Source organism: Emydura macquarii, unplaced genomic scaffold, assembly GCF_026122565.2.
Source record: "Emydura macquarii macquarii isolate MOO-44397 ecotype Brisbane River unplaced genomic scaffold, CSIRO-AGI_Emac_v2 contig_3062, whole genome shotgun sequence".
Lineage (NCBI taxonomy): Eukaryota > Metazoa > Chordata > Testudines > Chelidae > Emydura > Emydura macquarii.
The window spans coordinates 5,167,527-5,189,925 of record NW_027133199.1 but is presented as its reverse complement, the minus strand read 5'-3'; the positions used below and the strand labels follow the sequence as shown (position 1 = coordinate 5,189,925).

Here is a 22,399-nt window from a genome sequence, read left to right as displayed (position 1 = left end):
AGATTGGGAACTAACTGGCTAGGCAGCAGTTCTGCAGGAAAGGAGATGGAGGTTACAGTGGATAAGAAGCTGGATATGAGTCAGCAGTGTATCCACGTTGCCAAGAAAGCTAATGGCACATTGGGCTGCATTAGTAGGAGCATTGCCAGGAGATCGAGGGAAGTGATTATTCCCCTCTATTCAGCACTGGTGAAGCCATATTTGGAGTATTGTGTACAGTTTTGGGCCCCCCACTACAGGAAGGATGTGGACAAATTGGATAGGGTCCAGTGGAGTGCAACAAAAATGATTTGGGGTCTGGGTACATGACTTATGAGGAGAGGCTGAGGGAACTGCGGTTATTTAGTCTGCAGAAGAGAAGAGTGAGGGGTGATTTCATAGCAGCCTTCAAATATCTGAAGGGGGGTTCCAAAGAGGATGGAACTAGGCTGTTGTCAGTTGTGGCAGATGACAGAACAAGAAGCAATGGTCTCAAGTTGCAGTGGGGAAGGTCTACGTTGGATATTAGAAAAAAACATTTTTACTAGGAAGGTGATAAAGCACTGGAATGGATTACTTAGGGAAGTGGTGGACTCTCCATCCTTAAGAAGTTTTTCAGGCCCAACTTGACAAAGCCCTGGCTAGAATGATTTTGTTGGGGTTGGTCCTGATTTGAGTAGGGGGTTGGACTAGATGATCTCATGAGGTCCCTCCCAACCCTAATCTTCTATTATTCTATGATTCATCTAGAAACTCGTAAAGTATTATGAGACAATGAATGTAAGCATTTTAAATATGAAGTACTCTAGTTGAAAAGTCCTATTAGTTAGTAAAAAGAGATCATTATCTTAAAAGGTACAGCAATTTTATCTTATGTTGATGCCAAAATAAACAATGGTGTACAAGTCTGACTAGATACTTGAGATTTTTTTATTTATTGACTTTGTTGCATTTGCATCACCTTACCATTATAAGGGGGCTATAATACACCTCTCATTTGTCCTCTTCCCAATTCCACCACAGAATTTATCCAGAACAGGAAGATGGAGTTAAGGTTTTTGTGTTTATTTTTTAAATGCACATATAATTTACCATACTGGATCAGACAAATCGTCCATCTTCTTCCTTGTCATGTCACTGACAGTGGCCAGTAAAAGTGGTTCTTCACAGTGAAAAGTTCCATTAGAGGTTACAGCTAATTTAGAATCCAGCCATGTGTATGGGTAGTTGAAATTACTATTTCCAGTGCATTATCTTGCATTTGTTGAGACTGAATTTCATGTGTCATTGAGCTGCCCAATCACCTAGCTTTGCTAAGTACCTCTGAAGTTCCCGACAATCTTCCTTCATCTGGCCAGATTGGACCTAATGAAAACAAAGTACTCAGTATCTTGACTGATCAAGCCTTAAGCCCAGCACCGGTGGTTAAATGTATTTTAGAGGACAGAAAAGTATATGTTCCCTGCTAACTGGTACAGTAAAAAAACTCAGTACTGTTTATCTTGCAATATAAAAAGATAATGTATAGTATAAATGTGACGAAGTTTATACAATCTCTTTTATACAAAAAAAAAAAAAAATCGAACTTTCTGGAGATAATTTTTAACATTAAACACAAAGGTGTATGAGGGACCTGGATTCTCTCTCACTTAAAGCTTGACCCCTTGCTCAGTTAAATCAGCAACAAAACTCCCATTGACTAAAATGGGGCAAGCTCAGGCCTATAAAGAGTTTATAAAGAAAAATATGCTTTCCATTAATTTATACTTGACATAATTATTAAAAAAAAGAACGTTGACTAAACAGTGCCAACATAAGACTGTCAAATCCTTAGAAAGTGATAAAAATGAATTCAGTGCTGAGTTGCTGAGGAAGATAATGGGTACAAAGTTCAGAAGTAGGTTAACTTTTTCACATTTAGACAATCAGAATTAATTGTGGGGGGCTTGATCCAATACTGATTGCAGTCAAGGGAAAGATACCCCATTTCTTTCAATCATCACTAGTTAAGGTCCTCAGGGATAGATTTTTAGAAGTATTTACGCACCTACTAGGATTTTAAAAAGATCCTTTAAAAAAGCATGTTCACTAAAATTAATTGTTTTTTTTAAAAGGTCTTGTGATTTCCTTAAACACTATTAACATAAATTAAGATATTTTGTTTAAAAAGCTCATGTGTTTATACCATTTTCTGAACTGTCAAAGAACAAAATATTTAGAAAGAAGGCTATGAACCCATCAAGCATCCTGGAACTCATAAAAAATGGTTACTAACCTTTCTGTAACTGTTGTTCTTCGAGATGTATGGCAAATGTCCCTTCCACATTAGGGGTGTGCGCACCGCATGCACAGTCACCAGAATTTTTTCCTTTAGTGGTATCTGTTGGGTCGGCTCTAGCGCCCTCTGGTTCCATGAGTTCATGCACAAATATAATGGATCTGGCAGACCCTGCACCCTCTTATTTCCTTCTTGCCAGCCAACTCCAAAAGAGGGGTGGGTAGGTGGGTCATGGAATGGACATGTGCAATGCATCTCTAAGAACAACAGTTATGGAAAGGTCAGTAACCATTTCTTCCATGTCCATTCCACGTAAGGTGATTCCCAAGAAGTCCCATAAGAGGTGAGATCACAGTTCATGGACATGCTGACTGCAACATAGCTCAACCAAAGCTGGCATCATTTTTAGCTTGCTGTGTGATGGTAGAGTGAGATGAAATGTATGGACTGATGACCAAGTCGCTGCTCTGCAGATGTCCTGGATCGAGACCTGGGCCAGGAACGCTGCTGAGGAAGCTTGCACTTTTGTAGAATGGGCTGTCATTATAGCCGGTGGTGGGATCCCCACCTGCTCATAGCATGTGTGGGTGCACAATGTAATCCAGAATGAAATCCTCTGAGCTGAAATACTACTGCCACAAAGGTACCAGAGGATGCTAGAGCCAACCTGACTGATATCACTGAGGGAAAATATTTCTGGCAACTGTGCATATGGCGCATGCACATCTAATATGGAATTGACATGTGCATGCACTTGAAGAACAGATGATCATGAGGGACAAGATATTAACAGTATGTTCATGAAAAGGTGGAATTGGCCCCCACAAAATTTTAACATTACAAAACAAAAGAAGTTGTACATTTTAAATTGCTCGTCAAGTATTTTTAAAAAGAAACTCTGGTTTGTTAAATATAAAACAGATAGACATGTAAGTTTATTGATTTCTATGACATTATGAAAGGCTGATTTAAATAGAAAAATGAGCAGAACTCTTTAGTGCTTTTAAGCTACAGAGCTATTATCAAAATGATCAGGTACAGCGGAGGATCTTATCCTGCCCCAAGTTCTGAGCAGGCAGATCCCTGCACCAGTATAGAGCATGTTTTTTTCCCTTCCTCAGGCCCCAATTCAGGAATGTGCCACTATTCATGACAGCAAATGCTGAACTACCACTGATGTCAATGGAAGATATGCATGTGCTTACATGTTTTTCTGAATTGGGGCCTTGGTTTAGAAAGGCCATTGACCTGTCAAGAAGACTCAGGGATCCATCACTTACACTGAAGTGTATGGAAGTCGCGTTGAACAACAGTAAACGATATGCACTTGCATGCAAACACCTACAGTGCAATCAATCACCATCTACTTCTCCCACCACACACTGCTCCTAAACAATTTGTTTCTATATATCCCCTCAGACTCCAGATATCCTTTGACTTCCACATAGCACAGCGTTCACCACTGATTCCTCTCTGTGTGTCCTTTAATCCTCCAGAATTATCTTTGACCTTTCTGCTCAGGCTTGTGGAACCCAGGCTATAAAGATCCCATATGCACCCCAGAATCCTTAACACCAGCTGCTGTAGTACTTCAAAGCAGGTTACCACAGCTAAGGATTTAGGACTGCAGCTGGAATCTGAAGGCTCAGGGTGGGGCCCCAGGGGCTGAGTGAAAAGAGCAAAGCTCATTTGTAAGGATTAAAAAGTAGACAGGTAATGGAGCTAAATGGGGTTGCTAGGCTGGGTGGAGGCAGGAGAGTGTGGGAGTCAATACACAATAAAGACAAATATGAGGAGGTTAAGAGGGGCAACATAAAGAAGGGAGGGGGACATGGAAAAACACAAGAGATGCACAGATTAAATAAATAATATACATGGACACTAAGATGCATAAATGGACACATTATACAATCTAAAAAACCAATAACTTGTTATGAAGAAGATAAAGACTAAAAACATAAATGGAAGAGAAAACAGAATGAAGGAGTAAAAAATCAACAGGAAGAAAGTACAAAAAAAGCGGAGAAAGGCAGAAAGGAGGACTAAAAGACACAGAAAAATACAGAACACAAGTTTACTATGGGAGAGTGACTGTACCCAGCAGCAAAAAATCTTGTTCTATAAAATCATTATTTATCTTAGCATTAGTATTACAGATTTTTCTAAATGTAAAAGCTAAAGCATTTGGATTTTTAATTAATAACCAATTTCTACTAGAAAAGTTACCAGGTAACATTTTCCGTTGAGAAATTACAGGAAATACAAACTACTGTTAGTTTGTATTGTTTTTAAAAAGAGCTTTTATTGTTGAAGCCTCAAATTGTCAGCCTGGATTTTTATATGCCTCAATTTTAGCCAGGGAAGAAATCCTTGGCAGTCTTGCACTCTGACTTTGTATGCTGTACCTTTGCTCACAGCAAGATAGGTTACACCTGCCCTCGATTCCAGTGTATAATCTAAATTTAATCTACACTCAGCAAAGTACTTTCTGCCAAACACATGGTGGCTTTCAGATGTGTAATTACCACTTTAGTATAAGGCAGGAATTTAAACGGATAATCTCTGATTTGTTTGTAACATGTGCCTGTATATTAACACACATGAAGCAAGAAAATCTGATAGGTCATATGCTCTCTGTTCTACTCCTATACCAGCACTTCCCCAACACCTATAGCAGCAGAGGGAAAGAAACAAAGATCACATGATCCTTTGTCAGTTTCCTTCTGTGGAGTGAAGAAATATTGAAGGGTGCTTCCTTCATATCCTATTGTAAGCTGTTAGCTCACAGGAGACAGTATGGCCCCGTGGTTACAGCTCTAGGCTAGGAGGCAAAAGACCTGGATTCTGGCCCTAGCTCTAAAACTGACTTGGCTGTGTAACCTCCCAGTGTCTGAGTTTCCCCATACACAGAATGAGGATACTTACCTTTCATTGTAAAATGATTGTAGATCTACAGATAAACTTATGTAAAAGCAAAGGATGATTAAATACTTAAATATGCAGAGGGAAAAATGGGAGGAGGGAAAGGAAATAAACACATCAGAAGGTGAGGGGAGAAGCAAGATGAAGAGGGGATCCCCAAAGCTTTTGAAGATGGAGGAGGAGGAAAGGCTAATCAGAAGTAAAGTGGGTTTACTCAGTGGTCTAAAGACAACACATCACATATTGAGACCAGGCGAGATGTGCAGCTCACTCAGACAATAGGATTATAAAGGCCACACACTTACCGCCTCAGAGAAGAGTACATCTCCTTCTAAACCATCACCTCCAAATAGTGGAAGAGGCTGTGTTTGGATGACCCCAGAGAAATGGAGGTTTGTCACATTATGTGAAGAAGTGGGGAAGACCTCAGAGGACACCAGGAGGAAGGTGAAGCAAGGCTAGACAGAAGAAAGATGCAGAAATGGAGAGAGTATAGGATCCAAGGTCTTGTCTACATGGGAAAGTTTTATCCATTATACCAACATATTCATACCTGGTGTAACCCCTCTGTGGACACTTTTATTCTGGTATAAAGGTGCTTTTTCTTGGTTTAGCTTATATAACTTGGGAAGGTGTTTAAGCTAAACCAAAAAAGACCCGCCTTATACCAGAATATGAGTGTTACATGGAGGGGTTATACCAGCACACCACTTTAAATTCATACCTTAGCTTATAGCAGTAAAACTTTTCCATGTACACAAGGCCTAGAAGAGATTGACCAAAACAAAGGACGTTGGTGGTGGGCATCACAGTTACTGGGTGAACTGCACCTGTGACCCCACCTGGTCTTTTTGAGTGCACAGCCGCTCAGATCTCCAGCCTCAAGCTGTCATCTCTTTTAGGATGGAATGATACAACTCTCGCACTCTCAGAGTGGGGACTGGTCTGCAGTCCCCTGAATATCAACCATGATTACCTCATCAGAACTGACTTGGATTTAGTACCTGTAGTTCAGTTCCCTCCAAGAGCTATGTCCTTTTTAAAGCAAAGCATTATTTTATTCAGAACGAAAGCTTTTCAGAGAAAACAGATTTTTGAACATTTACCTGTCTTTCCCTGAGATTTACCATTCCCTAGAAGCCAGGAAGCCCCATCTACTTTCAGACATCCTCTCAAGGCCTGTGTGTCTTCCACATCAGTCCCTCTCATCAGGAACAGCAAACTCACAACTCCCCTACCTCCTCTCTCCAGTGAGGGCTCTTAGTGTTCCTTTGATCACTGGGTTACCAGCCTTGTCAAAATAGCTGTGTAACTTTGGGCCGGAGTCTGGAAATAGGCCCTTGTCTTGGAATCACCCTGTATATGTTAGTTGAGAGGTTGCTTATCAATAGCCTTTGTGTTTCCTGCCTCTTTTTCAACAGCCTCTTATTAAGTTAAACAATACATTCATATAGGAAAGTTTAATAAATTAACAGAACTGAGTACAGTAACTTTACCTCACTGACCAGCCCACATCCACTATTAATAATTTTTACATAGCAGCTCCACATCCAGCATACTGGGCACAGGCAAAAAGATGAATGTGTGAAATTGGCAGGGACAATTGTCTTTGTGGCAGGGACTATCTCTTTGTGTGTGTTCATAAAGCACCTAACACTATGTGTTCCTGGTCCATGAATGGGCCCCTAGAACTACTGAAATACAAATAATAAAATCTAAGAGGGAAGAGCAACACTGGCAGAAAAGAAGTGAGAGCAAAAAGGAGACTTTTTATTTTAGGGAGCAGATTTTGTTTTTCTTTTGGCTATCAATCCAGAAAGCAGGAAGTGATGGATCCTCCCTGAAGCTGGTGGCGGGTGTGGAGAAATTAAACTTACTAGGATAACCCACAACATTCCTACCAGTCTGATGATGGATCCGCAGAAAGGCTAGTTTTCTCCTAGTTGTTCCTCCAAAGTGACATATTCATCTGAGAAGTCCTTTCTTTGTGGTCTGTAGCAGTGTCCTTGTTGCTGCTTCTGGACCAGGAAGTTACTTTCCCTCTCAGCCTTGCAAACTGGGGTCACTCAACAATTGCTCCTACCATTGTGTGTGCCATGTCAGTGAATCACTTTGCTGTCCTCCTTCTGCCCCGATAGTGACGGATTCCTTTGTTACTAACTGGCTGATGGAAGCCTGCTAGTAACCTGAACAAAACTGGCACGGTCCTTTTCATTTCTGAAAAGGACAGTTAAACATTTGCTTTGTTATTTTAATTGTTTGGCAGCAGGGAGTCGGGGCAGGACAGAGATCAAGAAAGTGAAAAGAGGGACAAGTCAGGAGAGGTTTTTTTCCTGGGTGCAGCAGTTAGAAGGGTTAATTTCTAGTTTTGATCTAGTTTATACAGAATGGAGCAACAATACTAACAATTAACCAAAGTGTATTGGAGGAAGGGGGAAGAAGAACAAACATTTATACGTTTGCTAATTAAACACCATAAGATGGCTCAACTTCCTTTGTATTTAAACGAGCAACTGGATATGCTAACCTCCAAAGGTGGGTTCAATGGGGTCAGAAGTTCCCCCTTGTGCCCCTAACCAGACAAGAAAGGCCAAGTTTGGAGGTCATTATTGCTATTACAAGCCATTAAAATATTAAATGTATAGAAAAATAATCACCCTTTTATGATAAATCCAACACCCACTGAAGTCAACAGGTGGCTGTACTGACTTCAATGGTCATTGGCTCAGCTCTTGTAAGGCCTGGTGCAGTGAAGCAGGAACGTGCTCTCAGCATCCCATTAGCTTTATAAATACAGTTAAACTCTTGGCTGCTGCCATGTGGTTAGGATTGTCCAGTTTAATCACACCTCAGTGACACTTGCTATACTGAAGTCCTAATCTTCTAGTGATTTTAGTGGAATGTTTTATCTACCTAGGTATGTATACGGTCCCCATCATTGTAGCATATACGCATCCCACAAATACCCCTCCCTGTGAGGCAAGGAAAAAGATTACTTAATCACCAGAAATTGTAGTTCTTGGAGTGTGTTTCCTCTGTATATGAACAATCCTCACCCACCCGCATGTCTTCCTGGGAGTTCTCAGGGCTCAAATTTAGTTCAAGGGACAGAGGCAGTTGTAGCCACATAGCCTTTTTAATAAATCTAGCTACTGAATGTTTGTTATTGCAAAGGAGGAGGCTCTTATGGCACCCATTGTCCCTGGCTTTCTGGAAAGTTCTGAAACCCTGCAGTGAGGGGCAACCCAAAGGTGGGAATACGAAGCAGCCACTTTGAAATATTAATCCCACTTTACAAAATAGGAAACAGCAGCACAAAATGATAAATTAATTCAACAAATGAGATATCAATAATTTGCCCAGGGCCACACAGTATTTTCGTTGTAGACTATGAATTAAATCCAGATCTCCTGGTTCCCAGGCTGGTGTTTCAGCCACGTGACCATTCTTCCTCCTTCCTTAATTGAACAGTGGTATTGAAACACTGCAGTAACAGGGTTAATAACTGCATAGACCATGATTTTTTTAAAAAACCTAAACATTTTATAAAAGGGGACAATTCAACAAAAGCTCTTTTCAGCATCCATATCAGAGCATAATGGTACAACCTCAAATGTACATTTGTTGGGGGAAACAGGATTGAGCTGTTGACCTGCCCCTCTCCAGCCGAGAAAACAAACAGTCTCTATTCAATTTAACCCTAACTAGACTATGCTTATGCTGCAAATCTGTCTCTTCAGTTGTATAGTCTTTAAGGCTAGAACTGGCCTCAGCTTGTTTCTGTGAAGTACCTAGTGCACTTGTGAGCTGTAAGAAATAAGTCACACCCTTTTTAGTTTTCTGCCATATAGTTAAAGCTACCATTCACACTGTATATTGATCAGTTTTAAAATACAGTGAACCCTGGAAAAAAGCCAAATAACAAAAACACCAGCTATCACATTCATGCCATTTGTAACTCTCTTTTGGAATCTTCTCTCTCACACACTGGCTGCAAAGCATTGGGATTGTCCACTCCCATTACTTGTCCCTCATTGCCTCTCCAATTACCTTCCACCTCCTCTCTCATCATCTTCTCCTGTGACATTAACAAGAATTCCTTGCCCAGTCCTAGAGGCTTTCCTGATCCTCATGATGTATTAAACCTTAAGAAGGCTAAGAAAGACTAGATCTACTTCTCTCTGTTGAAACCAAGCAGTCCGTCATAAATCTCACCTCTTTCTTGGGCTTCCCATTCAGATGTGCCTGAGTACACTATGTTTGAAAGAGACTCTCCAAAAATAAGTACTATTTATTGGAGCAGAGAAGAAATGTGTCGGTCGCAGAGAGGATAAGACTGAGTGACTTAATTTTTTATTTGTGGCTTTTACTCTGAACTGAATTGGCAAGAATCATTGTTGAGATTGGGTTATAGGGAAAGAAAAGGGTGCCAGGCCAAACCCAACCCAGCCTATCCTGCCAGGCAGCATAACATCCCTGGGGGTTATGAACCAACTAAAAATGACTGATACTAATTGATTCATCAACAGTTTCTAATGCGTGTTGAATACATTGTTCATCATAAAGAGTGCCACTGTTGATTAAGGTTCATCCAAATTCATGAACACATACAAGCATTGCATCTAACACAAGAAAGGACATTGATGTGGTACAATAATTTTCATTTCTGGCATCCTGCAAGCACCAACGGGGACAATTTGGGTCTTTTAAAAAAGCAAGTATGTTCTTATTATAGGTTTATTTCAAGGACTGTTTCTCATTAGATACAGTTTATACATTTTTGCACTATATAACAATGGAATATCTTCCAAATTATTCCTACATAAAATACATTACTGGTTCAAATGTTAATCTGACAATAGCTTCTCCAAGTTACATTTTGTTGTGTCGGTTGAGATCACAGGAAAAAAAAAAACAAAATGCCTTGGCAAAATACCTTATAGCAGTAACGCTTTCAAAAGTATTTTGAATACAGGAATTCTAATGCAACTTTACCGCAACATCAGTCAAAAAGATAGGAGGGCATATATATACATCGTTTTACTGCTTTATGGGAATATAATTCAGAAGAATATATATCTTGATTTTTCAAAGTGTGTGGTCCAATGTTTGAATCTTGGCCAATCAGAGAAAATGCCTGCTGCTTTTCAACACACAATGGTGTAGCAAGTTTTCAAAACCTCTAACTGCACTACAGTGATGGTCACTGTTCAAACAAAGTTCCTGGCAACCTCTAGGCCTGTGCAAGGGAAGAAAGGCTGCCAACGGTATCAATACAAAGAAAAATATGTTCACTGAATTGCACACATTGAGCTTCTAGGAGGGTTAACAGTTCTTGCCACAGGCTCTTGACTGTAGTTTACAATATCTGCCTTCACCACCCTCTGTCATAAAAGAAAACACAGTGATTATCAAGATATCAGAAGCAGACATTGTTCAAAGTGCTACTAAAACATTTAACATGGCAATTACTTTAATGAACCCTAGAACACAGATGTTTTACTATAAAATATATTTGTGCTAATAAAGAATTGGTCAGAACAGACATATACTGTAGTACTCTTTTCCTGGAAATTATGCATAAAGATTTGTCTAGGTGTTCTCTCTCATTTTAAATATTGATTTCTTGGTACTAGATGGAAAAAGAGTGCCTCCGTTGCTAAGTTTTCATGACAATTTTACCAGACTGATGTATGTATTATTAACATAACTCATTTTAAAATCATTAAACAGTATTTTCTTTCATGAGAAAAGTTGTGTGTATTATTAAGTGTTGATGGTGGATAATAATAAAACAGTATCTGGTTAGTAAAAATACTGTATGTGGTATTTTTGAATAAAAGTCTATTGTTTAACTGGAAATCATTTGGATAAACTGTTAGCATGAAATGAAAATTTTTCACTCTTATAGCCCTCATAAGAAACTAAAACCCAAAACAAGATGTTGAATATAACAAAATGACATTTCAGAAAAGCTATAATAGACAGAAAATTTAAGGAGCAAAATACATAGAAAATCTAGATATGAATAAAATGTCTCTCTCCTATTATGTACTGCACACATCTATTAGTAAATCCATTGATTAGGGACTTAATATATTTTTGATGGGGGATATTTGGTGTATTCTATATGTTGTATAACCCTTATACGTTTCCAAAAAAAAAAAAAAAAAAAAAAAAAATTTTATACAGATCTCATTCTATATTTGTACACTAATGATTCAAAACACGTGACCATTTTATCCAAGGTTATACCTGTACAAAATCAGTTTCAGTTTGCTATCAACATGTTTGCCATTAGTAATGACTTCTACCAAACCACTAATGAACTATCTAAAACTTTAACTTTTGAACTTCATCCCATTTTAACTAGCCCATAAGCTATACTTTTGGATATGACCATTGACGACATGTAGCCAGTTAGGACATAAACATGAAATGAGCATACCAGTTTTCAAATCTGGACAACAAATCTAGAGGACCCAATTTCACATGTGGTGATCAATAAGAAATCAGGTGTCCATTTTAAGATGCTATGTATCAATTTGACTACATAGCTTTGAAAACTGTCCCCAAAATATTAATACATGATATTATTACAAAGCTGCTAGGAAGTAATCAGTATTTGAAATTTGATTTGTGTGTGTGTAATGTTGTGAAAAGATATAAACATATATCTATTAACAGTAAAGCTAAGTATAGAACATTTCAGGGTGGTATGCATTGTCATACTTACTACTTCATGGAAAAGCAAAGTAATAAAAAAAATGCATTGATTTTTACCATGATACCTGAACTATTGCACTGAACAGACTTTACTCTGACAGTTGGCAGTGTTGTAGTGTTGGTTATCTTCTTCAGGATACTTCACTAGTTCTGCCCTGACAACATGCTGTCAACCACATGTCAATATAATGGACAGATAGCAAAAAGGAGAATGAAAAACAAAAAGAAGAAAATGGAGAAACAGATCAATAGCTGAAAAGAAGAAATGAATGATACACATGACAGTGCAAAAGCAAAAGCAATTAACCAAAACAAAAGTGCATTTCTTTCCAGGTCCTGTGCTGCATAAGAGACAGAAATGTACCTAGCAGAAAGTTTTATAGCTAGAGTCAGAGTACCGTTTCAGCTTCATCATCAATCATGCCCTCTCCCACAACCAATGCAAAATAATCAGTTTAAGTAACCAATAAAAATGTTTTGCAGCTCAGACATGAAAAGGGATTGAAAAAAAGAGAGAAAACAAAGAAAGATGTCAGACTCTTTCTTTGCCTCTATTCAATGTAAAAGCCACATAGATCCACTTCTATTCACAATTATAACAATTGTATTAAAGATATGCATGCATCATTCCTACTATATAATTGAGGTACAATTAAAAATATTTCCAAAATGATAAACACAAAACCTCACATCCAAATGCTTTAAGTTAGTAGATGTTTTACTTGCCAACTGTTCTTAATCACTTGCAAGTTTTGCTGAAGCAATTTTTCAGTGAATTGACTAGGACATACAACTTACAAAAGGAAAAAGTAGAGGACATGTGTATCTGCATTTTATGGTTGAACTCCAATGACTCCAAATGAAGATTTCACCCAGCTTAATAAGAAAATTCCTTCAATGTTTCTTGTCAAATATTTGCCTTTAATAAAAACAACCAATCCTCTGCCTAAACTTCTCTTACCCTTTACAAAAACTTAATTAAAAAGTCATCAGAATAAAAAGCAATATTTATACTTACAGGAGAAAAATACAAATACACAAATCAAATAGTAATGCAAAATAGCGGAGGAAATCTACTACAGCAATTATATGGACTGAGTCTATTGTATCATCTGTCCTAATATTTCAGTTCTTACATAATTAGAATATATTTGTTACAAGTGAGGCACAAGTGGTGGGAAATTAATTTAAATTTTTAAAGGAAAGTCATTTAATAGGAACATGAATATATAAACATTGTTGAAGATAACTTCTGTAAATAAAGCATATATTTTAAACAAGCAATTGTAATTGAACTAGATGGTAGAATGTCTAGATTTATTAGCTGTTGATGTACTCTGCTTAAGTTTTAATTGATCAACTTCATATCTTATCTGGTGGACAAGAGTCATGATTTACTAGACTTCTGGCCTGATGTTATCAAGGGAAGGGCTGCCAAATCCCATGTAATGCGCTAGTAAGGGTTCAGCATTAAACAGTGTTATCTGACCTCACGGGACCTAATTTCTTCATACCAAGCTCTATGCTAGACTGAAGAAAAAGAATCCTTGCAATCAGTAAGCAATTAATTGTTCCCCTAAATGTTGGTTTAAATCCCATCATGTAAACATAGCTAGGTTAGTGACCCATGTTTAAGTCACTTTGTGGCAGGAGACTGACTAACATAAATGACTTGGATTTTCTAAAGGAATTTCAACTAAATAAAAAAAGAAGAAACAGCATGCAACAATCTTTCCACTAGCTTCTCTCTCTCTCACTCTCTCTCTCTCTCTCACACACACACACACACACACACACACACACACACGCACACACACAAAATGCATTTTGAGGCATCTCTATATCAGATTTGAGGTATTAACCAAGACTCCGGTTTCTATCAACGATCAAATCCACAAGTTTGCTTATTTGGTGCAGGTGCTCAGAATTCCAGATCTTGCTTAATTGCAAATACTTTATTGTAGCAGGCTCCCAGACTTGCACTACGATGCTAAATTGACATTTAGTTAAAGAGAAAAGCGTAGATCACTTAGGAAAATGCTAATTCTTGCCAATGCCAAGAAACAAAGTTGTACCTCACACAGTTTTTATATTATGACTGGAAGTAAAAAATACTGAAAGAAAAATATTTAATTAGTAAAGGAGCTATTTCCTTAAGTTTCAACAGCCCCTTGTGTTTTAAAAGAGAATGAGGAATTTGAGGGCTGAAAATAAGATGTAATGTGCAAATTCCTTGTTTTGGAACTCTTTCACCTTGAAAACATGCTCCAAGTTTCAGTCTTAAATGGACAGCTACCTACTTTTGTTTTATCAGGCCTTTGACTTGACTATGGGTTTGATCAGGAGGCATCATGTTCTCAGAAGCTTTGCTGTTGACTTTAATGGGACCAAGAGCTCCCTACATAATGTCACAAAGTATTTTATATGGCCAACCCAAGCCTTCAAATCTTGTGCATCAAGCCCTGCAAAATCATGATGTTGGCTTAGAAATTATGTATTTTTTTAAAAAATAATACGTTTGTAGTTGCTTTTATTTATCTTCTGGATGTACTTCAGTCACATTTTCAGGTTTTCTCCATAATCACGAGGGTAAGAAACTTTTTTTTAAATGAAAGCTGAGATTCTCATGCATAAAATCACAAGAGTTGGCAAAATTGTTTTTGTAACATGCCATGTACATTTAGAGTATTAAGTAATCAGTAATAATGAAGAGATATGTAATAATGTAACGATCATGAGGTCTGAAAAGATCTGTTTTCATGTGTGTTCCTCACACACACAAATTCTTAACTTTTGGTGGTTATGTGAGTTCAATGTTGAGCTAAATATAAGCAGTTACAACAGAGACGGGATATTACATTTTTTTTTAAAATCTCCCATTCTATGACAATTAGAAAAATAAAAAAAGTACCAGTTCCACTCTATTTGTTTTTTTTTTTTTTTTTTTTTTTTTTTTTTTTTTTAAAACAACGTACCTAAGTATTCTACTCACTAAACTAATTCCAATGCCATCATTCCCATATTTAAACATTTTTTAAAAGAGAACTCAGTTCTGATCTTTGATTAAAAATGCAAATAACAGCAGTATCTGTGTTGCTATAAGGGCAATCTAACTTTCACCAGATGCTGCTTGAATCTGAGTGATTCAGAAACTTTGATGAATGTACTCTCACAACACTTTTGTGAGATAGGGAAGTTTCATACTCATTTTACAGATGGGAGATATGAGACAGGAGATTAGGAACTTGCACAAGAACACAGGAAACCTGTGCAGATCAGGAAGAGAACCTACATCTCCTGAGTCCCATTCTAATGCCTTAGCAACAAGTTCATCCTTCCTTCCTGACAAGAACCCAGTTCCATGCATCTAGAAAATATGTAGCCACATACTATCTCATGAAAGTTTTCTAGTACAGAAACCAGGAAATCTACAATTTTCCTCCCATGAAAATTCCTTCCAATTATTTTGAGAACACGGGGTTGAGGCTTGCCCCTTCCCCACTCCAATCCCATGTAGCAGCCAGAGTATTCTGTCTCCTAGACCCACAGATTTCAAGGTACCAGTGGAGGCAGAAGCCTGAACACAGCTCCCTCGGCTCCTCCCTTACTTTCTGCATGTGGGCCCCACTAATGCTTACCTAAGAAAACATCACATATGAATAGGAGTTATATTATTATTAGGAATTGCTGTTGATCCAGTGTAGTAGGAATCCTTGCCAGGTCCAGGAAGTGATCTAGAGCTCTTACTCCTCAGCTCTATTCCCAAAGTCATACACCACAGAGTTTGTAGTGTTTTGATATCTTCGGACAATGCAGTGGAGCTGCTGGTCTTTCCACTCTAAGGCTTTGCCTTCTCTCTACCTTGGGTTCATACTAAAAGGTAGTATGTAGACCATGGTCAGTGTTTAATTTATAGTTATGGGCCACGTGAAGGCTGTTACTTCTGCCATTTACCTTGTTCTGCCTCACCAGTCTAAGGCAGGCTGCTGAGCCATTTTTTTACCGAATATAACAGATAAGACAAATAGCCGAAATGTACATTATAAACCAGGGGTGGTCAAACTTACTGACCCTCCGAGCCACATACGACAGTCTTCAGAAGTTCAAGAGTTTCAGCCCTGTGGTGGGGTGGTGGGGCTACAGGCTTCTACCCTGGGGGAGGGAGGTCTTGGAGCTCCAGCCCTATGGGAGGCACTTGCCAGGGCTTGGGTTATGCCCTGTGGGGCTGAAGCCCTGAGGACTCTCTCCCCACTGGGCAGAAGACCCTAGTCCCACCACTACCACACCACAGAGCAGAAACCCCTACCTCCCCGCCAGTTTGATAGGCAGAGGAAGCAGGACGGGCTTCGTGAGCCGCATTTTAACCGTAAAAGACCACAAGAGGTTCACAAGCCACGGTTTGGCCACCCCTGTGATAAACCATCTGTGGCTGACTACAAGTTCCAGTGAATTGATTAGAAGAATTATGAACTGGAAATATAATACTGAGATGGGAAGAGGCCTTTTTTAAGGTTGATATGGGTCCGGTATAGCAAACTATGCATTCTTGGTTTTCTATTACATACAGATCCTCAGACTGTCTGATGGGCTTATTTTATAAATCATTTTATATAATATTTGGCCCATTTCTCATATCTTCTTCTTATTCTGCAATGTTTTGCAATCTATGTCATAGTTCTATGCAAAGTGAGTTTACACCTAGGTTATCAAAAAGGCATAAATATGCTGTTGCTTTTGGCACTGCTGTGTGCACATCTGAGATAAGAATGGTGTCTCAATGTTGTAGAGTTAAAGAATAACTGATTTCCAATGTAACATATTGTTTATGCACAAAACATTATGCAACTAAGAAAAACGAATAGCAGGTGCCTTTCCCTCTCTACTATATATAAAAACAAAAGGACATTGTTCTGATCTTTTCTATTTGTTCATAGCATACAAACGAATGATTTTCATAGCCGTTCTGCTTTGCTTGTGAGGTGTGTACTGCACAATATATTTTGCTCTTTTACTGTTAAAAAATGTTTTCTAGCTATTCATTTCATCACAATTTGCAAATATTGCCTTGGGAACACATTTATTTTCTTATTATATGCTTAGAAAATAATGTATTGTATATTTAAGCAAAGTAGAGGGCAGGCTGTCCATAAAAGTGTAAATTCTTTAACAAACATTTGACTGAAGATTTTTGAGTTTGTTTTAACAACTGCTAAATGAATAGTGGGCACCAATGCAGCACCATACACTGCTAGAAGACATTCCTTTTGGTTTAAGAAGTAAATGGAAAATATATGTGGTATTATGTCCTAATGTCATGATACAAGTTGACTCCATTTTAATCCTTATTTTCAAGGGTTTGTGAAACTGTGCATGTAAAATCCTTTTTGGTTGGATGTTCATGCACAGTCAACCTGAAAGGGAATTATTTTAAAAAAATGAAATTTAGAAAAAAAAAAAAAATGTTTTTGATGAGAGGATTGATATTCTTTTTAAAGTTATTTTTTACTCCTAAACAGTTTTCATTCATTATTGTGAACTACCTGCTTTTCCTATTCAGGGTACAAAAAAAATGGAGAAAAATATTTTTTTCTCAGTAAAGCTATTATGCATGTGACACTGAATGGGCCAAAATGTTCATCATATTTTATAAATAAAGTCACAGTCCAAAAGGGGCCTGCAGCAGTTGAACTATGTGCTCATACGGAAGTCAACATATTCATATCTCTACCTACCAATTTAAGAGTGTGAGCAAGGGCTTCCTTAGTAGATCAAGTTTACAACCGCTGTTGGAACTATTCTCTCTCTCTCGGACCCCACTGAAACTAGAGGAAATAGAAGACAATTCCCAACACAAGCCTGGAGACCTTCGCCCAGATCAAATTGTCCAATGCGACACACCCAGTGTTAGTCCTTGATGGTCTTTTTTGCCACTAAAATTCTTCCTGTAGTGTCCAATATAGCAGTAATTAATAGGACTAGCCACAAAATACAACACTGAGGTACCTAACAGAGAGAGAAGCTGAATGCAGTGAGAGAGTTTAACACTGAAATATCTTTAAATGAAGATATTTTTTGGATTGGTACTTCCAGGAAGGTAATTAAAAATTCATATCACAAACACTCCATAAAGGAATAAGCAGCAATTTCTTCACAGCTATTTTGAATATGATGGGGTTGATTCTCAGCTGATGTAAATTAGTGTCAAATTAATGGAACTATGCTGATTTACTGAAGTCAATAAAACTATGCTATACCTAGCACCACACATGCCCCCATGTGGATAAGGTTGAAACCTCTGAGGTACAAAACCCCAGGACACCTGGGATGATCCTGAGCCCATAAAACAGGACAGCAGGATGAGCACACAGAGCACCCTTATGGAGCTACCTCAAAAAAGGGATGATCCTGGGAAAACCTGGATAGGTGGCAACCCTACCTGGGGTGCCAGTGCCACTGGATTGCCTAATATATTAGCCACAGAGGCGCTGGAGCCAAAATTCCAACCACTCCCCATCCAGCCACCTGTGTAGGGTGGGGAGTAGAGACTTTTCAGAGGCTGCTTTTCCCTCCTTGGTCTGGGCAGTCAGCACAGAAGCAAAAGGGAGAGATTTATGTCCCCTCGCTTCCTTGGGTAGGTACACAGAATGAACCAAAATCTGGCTTTAGCCTACTGTAGTATACGGAGATTTTTTTTTCTGACTGTGTGAACCACATGCAAGATCTTTTTCCATTTTGACAAGATAGTGTTCACAATTATGTAAATGTGCAATCTTTATATCCATATAGATTTATGCCCTCTATTTTTTTTAAACCTGTAACTCTCTAAAATTTCATTTTAATTTTATTTTAAAAAATTGACAGAATTACAAATAAGTACCTAAATGCCATAAAATCATACCTAATGTTTAACGGAAACATATGTACCTTTGACAATGTCTCTCTTTCTATATATTATATCGATATATAATTAAACCCTACAAATTTGTTCCTGCTTTTGGATTTCTCAGTGTGTTCTGTCTTGTCTTTTAGGACTGGAACTGTACATTTTTGAACCACATAAAGCTCTGAGAATACTGTAAATGCAATATTAGCGTGTCAGACACCATAATTTAAACATACAATAAAACTATATATCGGTATATAATATAGATACGTTATTTTTAAACAGAAAACACTTTTGACTTAATCTTCTTTTCCTAATTTAGTAGGACACAAATTTTCTAAGTTTAGAATGTTTTTAAACTATGCATATATAAGGAATGAACATATATGAAAGGCTGTAATAAAAGCATAAAACTGACTCAAGCACAAATAGGAAGCAGCTTACCTTGAAGGAAAGTTTATTATTCATTTGTATTCATATGGCTTTTAAACACCAAGAAAATATCTAATAAAAGCAACGTATGCAAGACAATCACCTGTGATTGTTCCATTTCTGCTTTGTTTAATTTGATGCCAAGGATGTCAGCAGCAATTCTCTGAAAACACAGGAAGACCTACATAAAAAAAATGGAGCTTAAATGATTAAAAACAGACATCCTCAAGTTACTTTTAAATACAAACCTTTCTTGAACTGTAAACAATGAGATATGCAAAAATATGACCTGTGCAAAACAGATCTGAAAATAAACTTCATCTGGTAAATTCAATGCTGTTTAAAATAATTCAGCAATGATATAAGGGAACGAACAGCATGCTGGATTGATAGGCAACACTTCTACTTTGTCTCCAGAGACTTAAATTTAAACAAGTAGTTACACAAAACCCCTCTCAAATATGACGGTTAATGTTACAAAATATGAATAAGGGTATTCACTGATGTTCGCTTAAAAATATTTTACTAGTGCATTGTGCAGCGGAAATGTGGATTTCTGTACCTCAGAACAATAGGGTTTAGCTTCTACGCCACAGGGGCCCCTATCCTGCATGGCACTGGATTGGACTTGGACAATAAAACAAGATGGACATGTTGCATAAAACCACTTTAAAAAAAGTGAATCTTTCCCTAGACCGACACTTGGGCTGTACCTATGCTATATGATTACATCTTTAGTCCTTGAATTGATTGGATACAACCAGTTAAACAAAATGAATCACATTCACACTGTGCCAGTTTAAAAATCCTTGCACTTCTGTCCTGCAACCACAGATCCTTGATCTAAAATAATTTCATTTGCAACACCCTCTGGATATCCACCACCAGTTCCCAGCACAGCTCCCAAAAGGATTGGATTCTGGGAGATTTTGAAAGTCCACTGCTCTTCTGTGGGACAGTAGCAAAATAATTAGTTAAAATATTTCAGCTAATCCATATCTACACTAGCATTAAAATGGGTAACATGGAACTTTTTTAGACTGAACACACTCACCCAGAAGATTTAAGAATGGAGTAGAAGCTTTCACTTTAACATTATAAGTAACTGCTCACAAAAACAGTAGATACTTCAATGTAATGTATTATTTTATGTTCAAGTGTCCTTGTGATTTTGGCCAGCAAGTTAAAAAACGCAAATCAAATCTATGAAACACTTCCATAATTTGGGGACCAATTAAAAAGAAGACTAGAAATGTTCTTTCACAGATTTTAATATTAATTGTATCAATTACAAAAAAATGTAACTTAATTTGCTTATCACTGACAATGTATCAAATCAGCTTGAAAAGGAGACACTGCCTATTTGAAAAAAGAACATATTATAGTATGTGCCTATTATAGTATGACATTAAAATTGCAAAATGTTTTGGTTTTGTTTGTTCCAATACACAAAAAGTTACACTTAAAAAAATTTACTAAATCTGACAAAGTGTTTCGGGCACAGACTTGAATACAAAATTTAATGAGAGCCAGGTTTTATGGACAGTTTAGAAACCCCGATAATTTGTGTTTAAAACACAGAAATGTTGACATAACCTCTATCACAAACCTATGGGATTAATTTTTGAGTTTTATTATAATTTTATGCTCTTCGGATAAGGATCTTAAAACACAATACTTGATTACTCCATTTTTAAACATAATTCATTTTGTACATAAAGCCTGCTTTTATTATTCAATGATGTAAGCAGGGTCGTATATTATTTATTAAATAAGTTTACTTTCACTAAGGAGACAGTGAGATTGTTTCAATAGCTTTTCATGCCCATTGCCCTAACATCAAAGTGTGTAACAAAAGTTAAACACAACACCATGTTTATTTAAATTTCCTGTTATAGTTAGCAAAAAGCAAAATTTCTTCCTGTATCATCCAACCAACCGCACAAGCCCAGTTATGGTTCATAGTCAAATAAGTAATCAAAAATTCATTTTTAACTCTGTTCTGAAGATCAGCAAATTAAGCTTCAATGAACCACCAGAGGGAGTGTGTCCCTTGGCTGGGGAACCTCCATTGAAAATACTGTCTCCAGACCTCAACGTAACACACCTAGAGACTAGACTATCAGCAAAGAGAGATGTAGCTCATCTCAGCAGTCATGCTACGCACAGAGAGAGAGGCAGTGTGCAAAGTAGCCAGATTTCAAACCATTTATAGATTAGAACCAATATGTGGAATTTCAAAACAGATGAGACATCACTGTAATTAACAGAGCATAGTTATAACATACTATACCAATGATCCACTCCATTAGGCAGGCAGGCAGGCAAACTCTGCAGTGACTGAAGTTCTGGATAGTTTAATAGTTGAAGTGCAGTGAAATTACCACATCACATTCCAAAACTATTGTTGTTTTGTTTTTTAAAATCTAAAACTATTTCATTTGTCTTACGTACAGAATCACCTGTCTTGGCTGACACAAAATGACTAGTGAACCCATTTTCCTGGCAAAATTGTTGATGTTTGTTCGCCTTCACTGTTCGCATATGCTCCAAATCAACTGTAAAAAGTTGCAAAAGAGAAATTATTATAATGGAGCTCGTTTATTTAGATAAAGCAGTTATTTCCTGAAAATAACAACAGTTACAATCTTTCCTTCCTACAAATGACAACCTTTTGTTTTTATAGTTATTTGCTAAGGACAAATAACCCATTACTTGAAATTTCTATTTGTACATCTAAAAATAAATTACAATAAAAATTGAACTGTGAAATGCAATAAATTCATTTAAAATATGAGGGCCAAATTACACACTCTGATGCATATATGGAGCTCCCATTGTCTCTATTAGGAGCGATGTATGTGAGTCTGAGGTTAAAACAAAACCCCGAATGTTCTGCATGCAAAATGAGATACCCTATGAAGGTTCTAATGTTATTCAAATCCTGTTAAAAAATAAAGGTAAAGCTACAGATACATGTCTGTTTCTGTACAGTTTGCTTGCAAGTTAAAAATGTAAATGAGTTATAATGAATTTTAATACAGAGTGGTACAGCAAAAATATCCATTACTTTAAAATCCACTAAAATCACACTGAATAAATATTGACATTCATTTATTTGTAAGTGGAGTTTTCAATTCCACAAAGATATACTTCAGAAAGACGTATTGAACAACATA

The 22,399-nt window shown here is 37.4% G+C and overlaps 1 protein-coding gene across 4 annotated transcripts in view; it reads right to left on the bottom strand.

Moving 5' to 3' along the window:
* Nucleotides 1–9,782: 9,782 nt before the first annotated feature.
* RAB28 (RAB28, member RAS oncogene family) overlaps nucleotides 9,783–22,399 on the bottom strand; it is an 86,612-nt gene continuing 73,995 nt past the window's right edge. Inside the window, exons 5-8 of one of the 4 annotated variants that reach the window (XM_067530328.1) lie at nucleotides 21,675–21,778; nucleotides 19,324–19,383; nucleotides 11,971–12,071; nucleotides 9,783–10,563 (exon numbers count right to left, since the gene is read on the bottom strand). In XM_067530328.1, the coding sequence (XP_067386429.1) occupies nucleotides 11,976–12,071; nucleotides 19,324–19,383; nucleotides 21,675–21,778 (260 nt within the window). In that variant the 3' untranslated portion in view covers nucleotides 9,783–10,563; nucleotides 11,971–11,975. Of the gene's footprint in view, nucleotides 10,564–11,970; nucleotides 12,072–19,323; nucleotides 19,402–21,674; nucleotides 21,779–22,399 lie in introns of all 4 variants that reach the window. The other 3 variants (XM_067530326.1, XM_067530329.1, XM_067530327.1) reach the window with 3 other exon arrangements.